General features: G+C 42.1%; 1 protein-coding gene across 8 annotated transcripts in view; it reads right to left on the bottom strand.

Annotated features, from left to right (window-relative positions):
- TSPAN8 (tetraspanin 8) overlaps positions 1-14,682 on the bottom strand; it is a 50,809-nt gene that overhangs the window by 16,691 nt on the left and 19,436 nt on the right. For 6 of the 8 annotated variants that reach the window (XM_081084812.1, XM_081084813.1, XM_081084814.1 and 3 more), the window contains one exon: positions 2,259-2,321. In XM_081084812.1, coding sequence (XP_080940938.1) covers positions 2,259-2,321 — 63 coding nt within the window. Of the gene's footprint in view, positions 1-118; positions 258-2,258; positions 2,322-12,947; positions 13,177-14,682 lie in introns of those variants that run through there. The other 2 variants (XM_081084811.1, XM_081084817.1) reach the window with 2 other exon arrangements.

Genomic DNA, 14,682 nt, shown 5'->3' with positions numbered 1-14,682 from the left:
CAGGACTCTTACCTAATAATAAACAAACATGTAAATTGACCGCCCCCCTGCTATGCCTACCAGCCAATCAGGAGAGTATGCAAATTAACCCAACAAAGATGGCGGTTAATTTGCATACCTATGCGTGAAGCGGCGGAGCAAAGACTGAAGGGTCCGGCCGGAGCGAAGGCCTGGGTCCCGGGTGCCAGAGGAAAATTGGTGCTGGCAGCCAGGGGAAGGGAAGGCCTTTTGCACAAATCTCTTCATGCAACAGGCCTCTAGTAGTAAAATAAAATAAAATACAGGCTGTACACACATCTTAAAAGGCAAAGCACCTTCTAAATAGGTGGCTGTTATGAGTAATCTCTGTGCTTTAATTTGAGACTCAAAGTCAGACATCAGTTTCTAGAAAACAGAGTCTGTGCATCTTCAAATACCATCAACAGGCTCAAAGTTCAAAGCCCAAGGCCATTAGGAACTTACAGTTACATTTATCAGCATAAAACAACACATGAAATCCTGGTGGACTAGAATGTTATCAACTAGTTGCCACACCTGTCCCTCACCCAATTCACCCAATTTCTTCAACAGGGTAAGACACAGAATGAGGAAGCAACTAATTCCCACTGTGATTCTCTGGTTTCTCTAATGGTAGAAATCATACTTTTAAATGAAAATAAATAAAAGAGAGGGGGGGGGGAGGGAAGGAAGGACAGAAGGAAGAAAAGGAAGGAGGAAGGAGGAAGGAGGAAGGAAGGAAGGAAGGAAGGAAGGAAGGAAGGAAGGAAGGAAGGATAGAAGGGGAAAACCATGCATTTAGAATAAGTGTTAATTTTCTTGTAATCTTTCTTTCAACTAGGCTATATCCAAAGGCATTTAGCTGCACCACAGTATAATAAGAATTCATGGAAAATGCTTTACCTGTACAGTACAGGGAGTACAGTCAATAGAATTGTAATAACTATGTATGGTATCAAGGGATACTTGACTTATTGGGGGATCACTTCATAAGTTATATAAATGTCTACCCACTATGATATACACCTAAAACTAACATAATATTGAATGTAAACTTCAATTGAAAAATTAAACAAAAAATTAATTAATTAAAAATTCATTACCTTAATTGATAGCTTAATAATAACTTAATAATCATCAAATAAAAGTCAGCATTTCTCTTAGAGGAAACTTTTTGGTAAAGTTCCTTGGAAAGGCCCTAGCAATAGATAATGTGATCCTGAGTAGTGGCAGAAGCCCAGACAACAAAGAACAAGAAAACTGTCCTGAGGGCAGTAAGGATATTACTTTGAAGGGTGGAATGACTCTGAGAAGATAGGAGAGAAAAAGGAAGCAGGGAAGCAGGAAATAGTGCCAGGCATGATGTTGGATTAAACTAATAGAACCCTCTCCTACACACACACACACACACACACACACACACACACACACCCTCACCCTTTTCCCCAAACACACATTCTTTCCACATTTGTGACACAATGATGTGGAACAGAAACAGTGCATGTGGAATCCAAAAATTGGACACAGAGCTAAATATATGAACTAAACTTCCTCTAGACCTGTGGAAATCTGGGTGAGAGCTTTGCCACAGGACAATGCACAGCGTGTGTTGAGGGGGAAGGGGCCTGCTAATCCTATCTAGATAGCAAGGAGCTGGAAATCCCCAGCCCACTGCTGAGTTACACCAGTGTGCTAACACTGACCACCAGTGTTAGCAGCAGTTACCCTCATTGCCAGTGGCCACAGGTAACTACCAACCATCTTTGTACACTGCTGCCTTTAAAACACAGATTCAAAGTCTCCAAGAGGACTTCTTACCTTCTTTCCTTTGGACCACCACCCCACCTTGGGATCAGCCAAATGATTGCCAATACCTTATACTACAAAAACCATTCCTGGTGGGGAGGAAAGGTGATCATTATCGTCCAGCTACACTTCAGGCTGGCCTTAAGCACATGAAGGAAAAGGCTAACTTCCACTCAGGCCCCTTCCCACCTCCACTTTCTTTGCGATCTTCCTATTTTTGGAATAAATAACACCTCCATTCTCCAGAAGAACTGATCCATGCCCAACACAGGCACATAGTGAGTACTTTTGATTAATTAAATTTAAGTATATTAAAAAATCACTTACCAATGTAAATAATTATATGACTCAGTTAAGGAAAATGCTATGGAAACATTTATTATAGTCGTTACTCTCATCATTATAGGAAAAATGATCTACTTAGGGATAGGAGAGGTCTGTATTTATTTATTTACCTCTTGCTCAAATTTGCTTACTCGTAGCCATATTGCCAATGCCAGGATCAAGATGCCACATAGCTGCAGGAAAAGAAAAAAACATATATTAGAGTACAACTAAGATAAACTGCAACTCTTATCCCATATGCCCCCAGGCATCTGGTTACAATAGTCTGTCTGTTAATTATACCTTTAAGCCCTAAAAGACATAAATAGGGCATATTCCCATGCAGATAACTGCTAAAATGATCCACCGTAATTGGTAAGTTTGATAAGAATAATGTTTCCCATCTACAGTCCAGTCATAGGTCTAGGACAAAAAATCATCTCCAATATGGGGCAGGGGGAAAGATGATTTTCCATTTTTCAACCCTAACTCGGTGGTTTTGCTAGATTTTAACCTACAAAAGATAAATCACAACAGTTTAAAGACAAAATATCCTTATTAGGCCCTAGATTGTCTCTGAGAAGCTATCTTAGACCAAAATAAGGAGAATAACTGACTAATTACCAAACATTAGTCAAGATCCAAGAAACAAGAAGTTGGATAGACAAAGAAAAGTAGAACATTTGACAAAATTTGTAGTTAAGCAACAAGCATTCATAGCACTTTCTGTACCCAAATAAACTCTTTTAAAATAAGCTTTTAGGTAGTAAAGATTACTCGGAGAAGAGCAACAATGAGGAACAGTACTTAAAGTCTTAAATTCCATAAATGACTTTACCAGATTATTTAATGTGGACCAAGGCCAAAACATAAAATGTGAAACACATTTTACTTTCGTGTAAGGAAAACCCCTGTCTTTTTTTTTTTTTTTTTTCCTTTTTTTTAAGATATTTATGTTGTGGTCTCAAAAAAAAAAAAAATCAAAGGTCTATTATTAGATAGAGATGTTGAGAACAAACTAGGTAACATACCAAATACAGCAGGCCTTGGAGGACTTTCTAGACTATTCTGACCTTATGGTGCTCTGACACAGACCTGGCTGAGTCCCCGCAAAGCCCAGGGACCCTGAAGTATCATTGCTTTCATGCACAGTTGGACCACATGTCTGGAATTCCAAAGCAACAGTTTCATTTCCAATGGCTTTTCATTAAGTTTGCTATGGAAGTAGAGTCAAGGGCTTTGATGAGGAATAGCGAGTGCCATGAGTAGCTGAATAACCTGAGAATCTGTGTTCCCTAAAAGAATTCAAAAATCATCTAGGTTCAAACCCTTCTTTTCAGGTACAGAAACTAGAACCCTTAGCAGATCACAGTCATATCGTGAAAATCCAGCACTGCAGCTGATCCAATCCTGTCTCTATTGCATGCTTCTACTCCTACAAAATAAGGAATGCAATGGAAAACCAACGCTCTTTATCCAGTCACCAAGTCAGTTGTACAATTTAATTATCTCATAGGCACACACTGTAAAAATACAAACCATTCTTTGGAGCCTGAGAACCCTCCTTTTTTCCTCTCCCTGTTTCACCTAGTTCTAATTTCATTTGCAGATGAAGATAAAATACTCATGCTAGCAGTTCTTTGTTAATAAGTAAGTCTGTAAGAATTTATGTCAAATAATAATGAGACTCTCTGGTATTATCTGTAATTTTATAGCAGTTGGATTTTTGTTATTTTCTTTGTTCACTGATATTTTCTTTCTTTTTCTTCTTTTGTAGGAAGGCTTACATTGATTGTCTTAATAGTTGCTCTATCTTTTAGATTTAATTGAAAACAGTATTAGTTATCTAAATAGATATGATTATCATCCTTATCTGATATTTATTGATGTCACTATTAAAAAAAACTTTAAGAATTCTAAGAGACTAAGAGTATAAGATTGTTTAAACCGTTACCTTTTTTTTGTTTCTATGTGATCTGTAAGTTCACGTTTTCAATGTATTTAGACATCAAATTATTCCAAAATCTTTTGAAATCAATCATATTTCCCCCTCAAATGATAACTTTTAGTCTTCTCAACCACTGGCAATTACCTGTTACATTAACATTTAAAGGAAGGATAGGAAAACAATGAGATGCCACTACACACCTACTAGAATGGCCAGAATCAGAACACTGACCATCCCAAAAGCTGATAAGGATTCGGAGTGACAGGATTTCTCATTCATTGCTGATGGGAAGCAAAATGGTACAGCTATCTTGGAAGACAATCTGGCAATTTCTCACAAGCTACATATACTCTTACCATGTGATCCAGCAATAATGCTCTTTGGTATTTATCCAAAGGATTTGAAAAACCTGCTCAAGGATATTTATAGCAGCTTTATTCATAATTGCTAAAACTTGAAAGCCACCAAGATGTTCTTCTTTATGTACATCCAGGCAATGGAATATTACTCAGGGCTAAAAAGAAATGAGCATCCTAGCTGGTTTTGCTCAGTGGATAGAGCACCGGCCTGCGGACTGAAGAGTCTTGGGTTCGATTCCAGTCAAGGGCACATGCCTGGGTTGCTGGCTCTATCCCCATTAGAGGGCATGCAGGAGGCAGCTGATCAATGATTCTCTCTCCCTCTCCCTTCCTCTCTGAAATCAATAAAAAAAATATTTAAAAAAAAATAAAAAATAAAAATAAAAATAAATGAGCTGTCAAGCCATGAAAGAATATGGAGAAAGCTTAAATGCGTATTACTAGGTGAAAAAAGCCAATCTGAAAATGCTACATACAGCATGATTCCAACTATATGACATTTGGAAAAAGGCAAAACTATGGGGTCAGTAAAAAGATCAGGGATTGCCCTGGCAGTGTTGCCCAAGGTTAGAACATCAAAAGAATACTGAGGTTAGATTCCAGGTCAAGGGCACATACCTGGGTTGCAGGAGGCAACCAATCACTGTATCTCTCTCTCTCTCTCTCTCTCTCTCTCTCTCTCTCTCTCTCTCCCCCTTCTTCCTTCCCTTCGTGTCCACTCTCTCTAAAAATCAATGGGAAAAAATATCCTCAGGTAGGGATTAACAACAACAAAAATCAGGGATTGCTGGAGGGAGGATGAAATGAATGGGCAGAGCACAGAAGATTTTAGGCCTGTGAATCAATACTCTGTATAATAATATAATGGGTATATGTCAATGTCATTATACATTTGTTCAAACTCCTATACAAGACTAAGAGTGACCCCTAATGTCAACTATGGTCTTTGGACCATTATAATGTGTCAATGTTGGTTCAACAATTGTTAACAAATGTACCACTGTAGCGATATCAATAATGGGGGAAGCTATGCATGTGTGGGGACCAGGAGTACATGGGAAATCTCTGTACTTTCTTCATTTTGCTGTGAGCTTAAAACTGCTCTAACAAATTACAGTCTTTTTAAAAATAAAAATAAAGAGTATTCAATTATTTCAGAAGTCAAGAATATTTTGCCCAACTTCAATCTTCCCAATTAGATCAATATTCTTAGGGTTTTTGAAGTTGGCCAAACTATCATTTCCATCCCTTCTTCAAACATTATCATTAAAAACAAGAAATAAATGCTCAAAATATATCATCCTCATCTTATTGAAGAAATTCATATGTAAAAATCAGAGTCTTAATAACATGAAATCATTTATAAATCTGTTAAATGACTTTAAAAGTAAATTGATTTTCTGTCAAGAACAATCATTCTGTGTCAGGATTGATACCAGCCTAATTTATCCCAATTGTTTTTAGATTGGTAAGAATAGTTCTTGGGACTCTTTTCCAGTTTGTATTTGAAGGTTTGTTCCCAATCCAATAAAACAAAGCGGTGTATGCACATTGACCCTCACACGTAACACCGTCACAAGATGGCTGCGCCCACAGCAGAGGCGGGGTTCCTGTAACGAGCGGTAACGAGTGATCAGCACGGACCTGAGGCTGCGTAGCACCAGGCTGGGCTGGGGAGTGGGGGACCTGAGGCTGCACCCCCTGCCCAGTGAGGCTTGACTGGGGACCTCAGGCCATGCCCCGGCCCTGGCGTCAGGCCAAGGGACCTGAGGCTGCGCCCCCTGCTCGGCAGGGTTTGACAGGGGATCTGAGGTTGAGCCCCCCACCCGGCAGGGCTTGATAGGGGACCTAAGGCTGAGCCCCCCACCGGCAGGGCTTGATAGGGGACCTAAGGCTGAGCCCCCCACCCAGCGGGGCTTGACAGGGGACCTGAGGCTGCAGCCCCTGTCCGACGCTGGGCCAGGGGACCTGATACTGTGCCCCTCGCCTGGTGGGGCTTGACAGGGGTGGGGCCAGCCAGGTCTGGATCTCGCCCAATGGGGGTGGGTCCGGCCGGGTCTGGGTCTCCTGCAATTTTGAGGAGTGTGCAGGTGGGTAGGGACTTGACTCTGGGTCCCGCAGTGCACCCCAAACTCTGACAGGAAGATTTTCATATACATTTTACTAATTTTCTTTCATCTCTGACACTTCTATTATAGAGAAAGGGCAAATAGCAGTATTAAAATATTTTCTCTAATTAATTCCCTTTTAATGTGCATGAATTCAATGTGCACCGGGCCACGAGTCTTTTTATAATGTTTTAAATAATTGGGAATATAAATTAAGAAAAAAATGTCTAGCTCTGTCCTTTCTGTTGATAAGACTATAAAAGGAAATGGGTTATGTGGGGCCCCCAGGTTAGCTGAACTACAGAACTGACTAGGTTTACTTCCACTCCCATCCCAACCCCCAATGAGTTATTGCAGTGTCACTCGGCTCTCATGGGACATCTTTCTTTTTCAAAATATTTTTTATGAATTTGTTTTTAGACAGAGAGAGAGGAAGAGAGAAATAGAGAGAGAAATATTGATGCAAAAGAGAAACATCAATCCCCTGCCTCCCACAATTACCCCAACCAGGAGTCAAACTTGCAACCTGGGTATGTGCCCTGTCTGGAAATCACACCGGGCCGGTACATAGGCCAATGCTCAACCAACTGAGCCACACTGGCCAGGGCAGGACATCTTTCTTTTTATGGAATTAGGATGCTGTTGGTCTGAGCCAGCATGCTAAGAAATGAGGTAATTTTGGTTTGCTTATGAGCATGCTGTGGACTAAATTATATTGGGATGTTGGAAGTCCTAACTCACAACGTGACTGTATGTTGAGGTAGAGCTTTTAGGAGGTAATTAAGGTTAAATGAGACCATAAGGGCGAGATCCTAATCCTGTATGATTGGTGACCTTGTAACAAGCGGGAGAGAGAGAAATCTTTCTTTTTCTCTGTACACATGGAGGGAGGAGAGGCCATATAAGAACACAAAAGAAGGCAGCCATTTGCAAGCTGGGAAGAGAGGCTTCACCAGAAACCAAATTAGATCTTAAACGTGATCTTAGACTCCCAGCCTCCAGAACTGTGAGAAAAAAAAAATCTGTTGTTTAACCTACCAACTCTATACTATCTTGTTATGGCAGCCCAAGCCCACTAATACAGGGCAGGAAGAAAATGGGAAGCAACGTCCAGAGCACAAACAAATGGTATAGAACAAGCCCCTTTGTCCTCTTCTCAGATAATGTGTCCTCCAACCATCCTTACTCACTCTCTCTCAATCCTATCTTTTAATTTGGGTGATTATCAAAGTGTTTTTGAAGAATGTCAGAAATTGCCGAAACCGGTTTGGCTCAGTGGATAGAGGGTCAACCTGCGGACTGAGGGGTACCAGGTTCGATTCCGGTCAAGGGCATGTACCTGGGTTGCGGGCACATCCCCAGTGGGAGATGTGCAGGAGGCGGCTGATCGATGTTTCTCTCCCATCGATGTTTCTAACTCTCTATCTCTCTCCCTTCCTCTCTGTAAAAAATCAATAAAATATATTAAAAAAAGAATGTCAGAAATGGAAGAAGTGCATGGTGCTGTGCTAAGAGGAAGAGTATATATTATGAGCTATGTCATTATTGATCCAAAATAGACACTTTTAAGATAAACTTAAGGGACATCTTATGCTGCTCCTGAGAGGTCACAGATGAATAAGAAAATATCCGAATGGATACTGTGGAGAACTACAGCGTTTGTTTATACAATAACCCAGAGCACAAGAGATCATGAGTACAGTCCTAACATTTTGGGACAGCGCTCCTGTTGTGAATTTTCAAGCTTCCTCTTTTATTAACCATGACTCAAACGTCTAGTTCAATTGCATTGTAGTAAGATAATATAGCCTGTGAAATCATTGCTCATGAGAATTTTTATAATTGATTGTTGATATAATTGATATAATCGATCGTTGTTCTGTTCTCTGTTCTCTCGCTCTCTCATCTCCTTTCCCATCATTTACCTCTTTTTGATTCTCCTCTGGCAGAGCCTCTCAATTTGGGACTCTATTTTACTGTCTCCATGTAATGTGATTTCTGGAGTGGATTTTAATTCTATCATTGTGTTTCTGGCTTACTCAAAGTACTTCTTTATTTTACCCATTTCCCTGTTCATCTCATCCTATGGTTTCCCAGTTAACTTTATCTTCTCTTATGACCTCCAGCCACCATTTCATGGGGGGTTATTTCTTGCATTGCATGTGGATACCAATTTCCTGATATTTTTTCAGGATGCTGGAGAGTTTTTTTCAGGGGTGTGCACTTGTCCTCTAAGGCTTCAGAGTGACATTCCCTTTCACTGGTTCAATGGGTTTTTGTTTTTGTTTTTTATCAGCACTTATGTTGGTTTTCCCTTATTCACTATATTTTTATTTTAAAAAATTGTTTTTATTGATTTTAGAGAGGAAGGGAGAGTGAGAAAGACAGAAACATCAATGATGAGAGGGAATCATTGATTGGCTGCCTCCTGCATGCCCTCCACTGGGGACTGAGCACGCATGCACCCGGGCATGTACCCTGACCAGAAATCGAACCATGACCTCCTGGTTCCTAGGTCAACACTCAACCACTGAGCCATGTCGGCCAGCCCTTATTCATTCTTTATTGAACCTGTTCTAATTTCTTATTAATTTGCCTCACTCTCTAACAACAGTGGAGATGTTAATTCTCAGATCTGCTGTTGGAGGGAGGTTGCTGTGCATTTTCTCTGCAGGTATGGCCTAATGCCACTCTGACTTATTACAGAGATGGCCCCCAGCCGTCAGATAATATTGAATTTTCTGACGCTCTAAACCAAGGGAGTAAATTAAAACCTTTGATTCTTAGCAGGCTCTACTACTGCGAGTGACATTTTGGGTTTTCTATCTTCCCTATTAATATGTGTGAAATACACAGTGGCATGTCTCTATGGTTGCATTCATGTGCATTTTCTAAACCTCTGATGTAAGCCAAGAACCCCGTATAACTACTGCAAATTCTAACTTTAAATATCTCTAAACTTAAGGGAAAGAAATCAACCACATCTCCTTCTGACACAAATAGGTCCTGGGTAAGCATACTTCAGGTTATCTTTCCTGAACTGAAGCTTAAAATCACTAAAATTCACACAACTTCAAAATATATAAAGAGAGATGAATGTTCAGCATTTGGTTGGCATCCTAATGTTTCTGAATGATGAAACGATGCACATTCAGGAATTCTTTTAGCACTTTGTTTCAAAGTACATTTGCAGGGCTTGGGGCAAGAATACAAATAACAGACCACAGGCCACAGGTCTCTATATTGAGAAGTTATAACGCAAGTGATAAATATATATCAAATGTGTTCCATCTTTCTGCCATCGCAAATGTACCCACTTAATGACCTGAAGGACAAGGTTTGATTTAGAATTTTCAGAGTTCACTAGCAGAAGGAGGTGGCCCAGGCCCCCATCCCTCACTTCCAGCTCTGTCTTAAATTCTAAGGGGTATAACGGAATGGGTATGGATAGCTCAGCTTGCAAGCCAATTCTGTTTACAATTTGTTCTCATTCCTGGCAAATAGCTCCCTCTTGATCACCCCTGCAGAAGGGTTTGTGCAGACCCTGGAAACAGGGCCATTTGGGGAGGGAAATTGTGGTCTTGGGTGCTCAAAATAGAGGTTGAATTTAGGGTGAGCATATTCCTCTAGCTATAAGATTATACAGATTTCTTGCACTATGAGGCTAGAGGAGAATCAGAGGAGGGATAAAATTATATTCAAAGACCATCTACACTAATAAAAGAGAAACATGGTAATTGGCGTATGACCGCTACCCTTTTCATTGGCTAATCAGCGAGATATGCAAATTAACTGTCAGCCAAGATGGCGGCGGGCAGCCAGGCAGCTTGAAACTAACATGAGGCTTGGTTGCCTCAGTGACAGAGGAAACCAACGTTCCCCGCCTGCCATTGCAGGCCTCTGAGCCTGCAGTTTCAAACATTGTAACAAATACCGCCGGACTTCAGCCAGCAGAATCGCAACATTGTATGCAAAGGCCAGAAACCTACTTTCAGCAGCGGAGGCCTAAGAGCTGGAGCCAAGCCTCAAGCTAAAGCTGGCCCAGAATTAAAAATAAATAAATAAAATAAAGGAGCAGTTGGGAGCTTCAGTCACCCCCAGCCTGAAAACAGCCCTCAGCCCCTCACCCAGACTGGCCCGGCACCCCAGTGGGGACCCCCACCCTGATCCAGGACACCCTTAAGGGCAAACCAGCCAGCCCCACCCATGCACCAGACCTCTACCCTAAATAGTAAAAGGATCAGCGGAGCCATGAGGCCTCCCGGCACCGGGATAAGCGTGACAGGGGGCAGCATCCAAACCCCCTGATTGCCCTGTGGCTCTGTGTGTGACAGGGGGCAGGGCCACAACCTCCCTATCCACCCTGCTCTGTTCGTGACAGGGTGCGGCGCCCCAACCCCCTGATCAGCCCTGCTCTGTGCCTGATAGGGGGGAGCTCCCCAAACCCCCCCCCCCCCCCCCCCCCGCCACGGGCCCTGCTCTGTGTGTGATGGGGTAGAGCCATAACCTCCCCATCGGCCCTGCCCTGAGTGTGAGAGTGGCGGCGCCCCAACCCCCTGATCAGCCCTGCTCTGTGGGTGATAGAGAGCGGTGCCCCACCCCCTGATTGGCACTGCTCTGTGAGTGACGGGGGCAGCGCCCCAACCCCCTGATTGGCCCTGCTCTGTGCGTGACAGGGTACGGCACCCCAACCCCCTGATGGGCCCTGCTCTGTGAGTGACAGGGGGCAGTGCCCCAACCCCCTGATTGGCCCTGCTCTGTGCATGACAGGGGGTGGCGCTGCAACCTCCCCATCGACCCTGCCTTGAGTGTGACAGGGGACGGTGCCCCAACCCCCCAATCGGCCCTACCCTGAATGTGACTGAGGGTGGCATCACAACCTCCCAATCTCCCTGCTCTGTGCATGACAGGGGGCGGTGCCCCAACTCCCCAGTCGGCCCTGCTCTGAGCCCGACCAGGGGCTGCACCTAGGGATTGGGCCTGCCCTCTGCCACCCGGGAGCAGGCCTAAGCCAACAGGGCGTTATCTCCCGAGGGGTCCCAGACTTCGAGAGGGCACAGGCCGGGCTGAGGGACCCGCCCCCTCCCTCCCGAGTGCACAAATTTTTGTACACCGGGCCTTTAGTCATATATAAAATACTATCACACCAGATTCCAATACTTTTAAATTAAAAAGCAGTATGATGGTTGGACTTGGGGAAAATACCATTAACTGAACTATAATTGTATGTCAATCCTTGGTTATAGGCATTCATAAAACATCTCAGTGAATCCTGAAAAAGAAAATTATCACCCTCATTTTACAAGTGCAGAGACCAGGGAACAGAAAAGTCAGGGAACACGTTCCAGGCCACAAAGTGATATGGGTGAATTCAGGAGTTGAATCTGTCTGTCTGTTTACAAAACATGCTTTCTTTCCATTCCCTTAATTTATGATAGAAGAATTTCTGCCTTATGACATTTTACTTCCTCCTCTGTTTGAAAATCCAACACTGTAATGTATTCATCACGGTGCACAATGGTTTTATATTTTTGTCTCGTAGAAATGCCTATATACCCCAGCCGGTGTGGTTCAGTGGGTGAGCACTGACCTATGAACCAGGAGGTCATGGTTTGATTCCCGGTCAGGACATGTACCTGGATTGTGGGCTCGATCCCCAGTAGGGAGTGTGCAGGAGGCAGCTGATGAATAAGTCTCTCTCATCATTGATGTTTCTCTCTCTATCCCTCTCCCTCTCCCTTCCTCTCTGAAATCAATAAAAATATATCTTTTTAAAATGCCTATACAACGTTGGCTGAAGTGTTTGTTTTTTAAACATTTATGTAGTGTTATTCTGAGTTCTTTATAGAAATTAAGTCACTTAATCTCACAACAACCCCATGAGGTAGATACCACTACTACCCCCATGTTACAGATGAGGAACAGTAAGGCACAGACAAGTTAACTAACTTCCCCGTCACACAGCCGGTGAGGAAGCAGCTGAGGTTAGCCTGAGCTCTCAACCACTGAGCTCCCGTGCCCTTTGTCACTGTTAGTTCCACACTGATTGCATACTGGCAGACAAATGCTTTATTTACAAAGCTCACATATTTCTGCCATGGTCAAATCTTTATCTCGAGGGAATTTATCAGCTGACAGAATGAAATATAATTGTGTCCTATTTTCTAATACAGCCTATCTCCTAGTTATGTCTGCTCTGCATCAACTCTTTTAATTGCTCTCAGAACATCTAATCTAGAGACCCAGGCACCACATAAAATACAATGATGAACATCAAAATGCTGGTTTCTGGACACTCTCCAAACTCTAGCTCCCCTCTGCTCTCTTCAAACTGCTTCATGCATGGGCTTCCCTCACTTGCTGATCCATTTGGCTTTACACCTTAGCTCCTCCTTCTTACCTCACCTCATTTGCCATTGGTAATGATCCTTCACTCTGCTTTCCTTCATACAGGGCTGGCCTCTCCATGGCTCTCCGCCACTGGCAATGGCTCCTCTGCACCCATGGGTCCAAGGCCCTGTGCTCCATGCTTCCCCAGACTCCTGAGACACCCGAAGCATCTACAGTACTCCCAAGCCTGACTCATCTGAGAGGAGCATGAGAAAATGTGGGCAGTTCATCTGTTTTGACAAGACTAAAGAAATAGGTTTTGTACCTATCATTTACCTATCATTTATAGCATTTGCAAGTCACTGTAACGCACACCACCCTCTAGCATGAGCGATTAGAAGCGATATTCACTTACACATGTTTTCCTTCAATTACTAATTCTAACAAATGGAAATCACGGCATATTTGTGTGGCATATCTCAAGTTCTCACACAAAAGAAGCCGGTATGTTTAACTTAAGTGACCATATGCATATCTTACAGATATTTCAACATCTGGCCCTACTTTGCAAAGGCTTCGTTTCACAAGTTACACCAGAAAGAATGCATTTAAAAACATAAGGCCCTGGATATCTATACGAAAACCACATCAGTGGGACCCTTGAAATTTTGTGTAAGTAAACATTGGGAATGTGACAAATTGCTAATTTCCTATGAAGGACAGTAAAATTCCAGCTGAGAACTCTGGGTTGTGGGTAGAGAGAAGAATAGAAATAGGAATGGCTCGCTAACCTCAGAGACTGCTCCTGCTGTCTAGATTTTGAATGAAAACATGTTGCCTGGAGGCTGAGAAGTTATCATTGGTCTTTATAACTGTTGCTCACCCAAAGCCTCCATTTCAAGATGCTCATATACAGACTGTAGATCTCAGCATTCTGCTGGTGGTAAGAACAAGGCCTTTAGCCCAGGGAAGTTAGTAATGTCTAACTGAAATCTACAGCATCAGACTTTGTCTTCATTATCGGAAAAACAAAGAAATAATGGTACCCATAAAATAATCAGAGCACCCCAGGAAAGCAACAGTAATGTCAAGTAACAGCATGGTACAGATGTCTCCAACTCACTTTGAACTCTGCTCTTAAATGTATCCTGCTGAACCTATGGCATATCCATTTCTTACACTGTCTTTACCATAGTAGTTTAAAATTTGGATTTATTCCAAATTCCTGCTTACCTATTTATTCTGACCTCTGATGTATTCACTTTGTATGCTGTATTTTTACAACAGCGATATATTTCCACTGTTTTATAATGTCATAATGAGGATTGCTACTGGTTTGAGTACTTTGGGACATGTTATTAAAATAGGAGCCATGCACTTATTGGCATATTCATATTTTGGTTTGTTTAAATGAGACGCATTCTGTATCATGAAAAGACAATGGTTACAGTTTTTTTAAAAAATGGGTATCAGGATTTCTTGGAAAAATAGCTGAGTCCAGGCTGGGGCAGGAAATAGGGAAGTGAGCCTGAAATATCTTGTCATACCTAATAGTGAAGAAGTTATCAAAGTTCTAAGGATCATGGTAAAAGAACTCAGGAGACAACTTTTAAGGATGCTCCCACTGGCCAAAGATGGAATAAATTATACATCAATGAGGATGAGAACTCTGATGGTATTTAAATGTATTACTTCATAGGCTAATTAATCACTGTTGTCTGATACCAAAAACTTAACTCATCATTTTGAAATCTGCTGGGTGAAGAGTAAGAAACATTTGTGCTGCTTTTTTAAAATAAAAACTGGGAAC

This window comes from Myotis nattereri (assembly GCF_964212035.1).
Source record: "Myotis nattereri genome assembly, chromosome: 2".
Classification (NCBI taxonomy): Eukaryota; Metazoa; Chordata; class Mammalia; order Chiroptera; family Vespertilionidae; genus Myotis; species Myotis nattereri.
The sequence above is the reverse complement of the archived record's forward strand: the minus strand, read 5'-3'. Positions and strand labels throughout refer to the sequence as shown.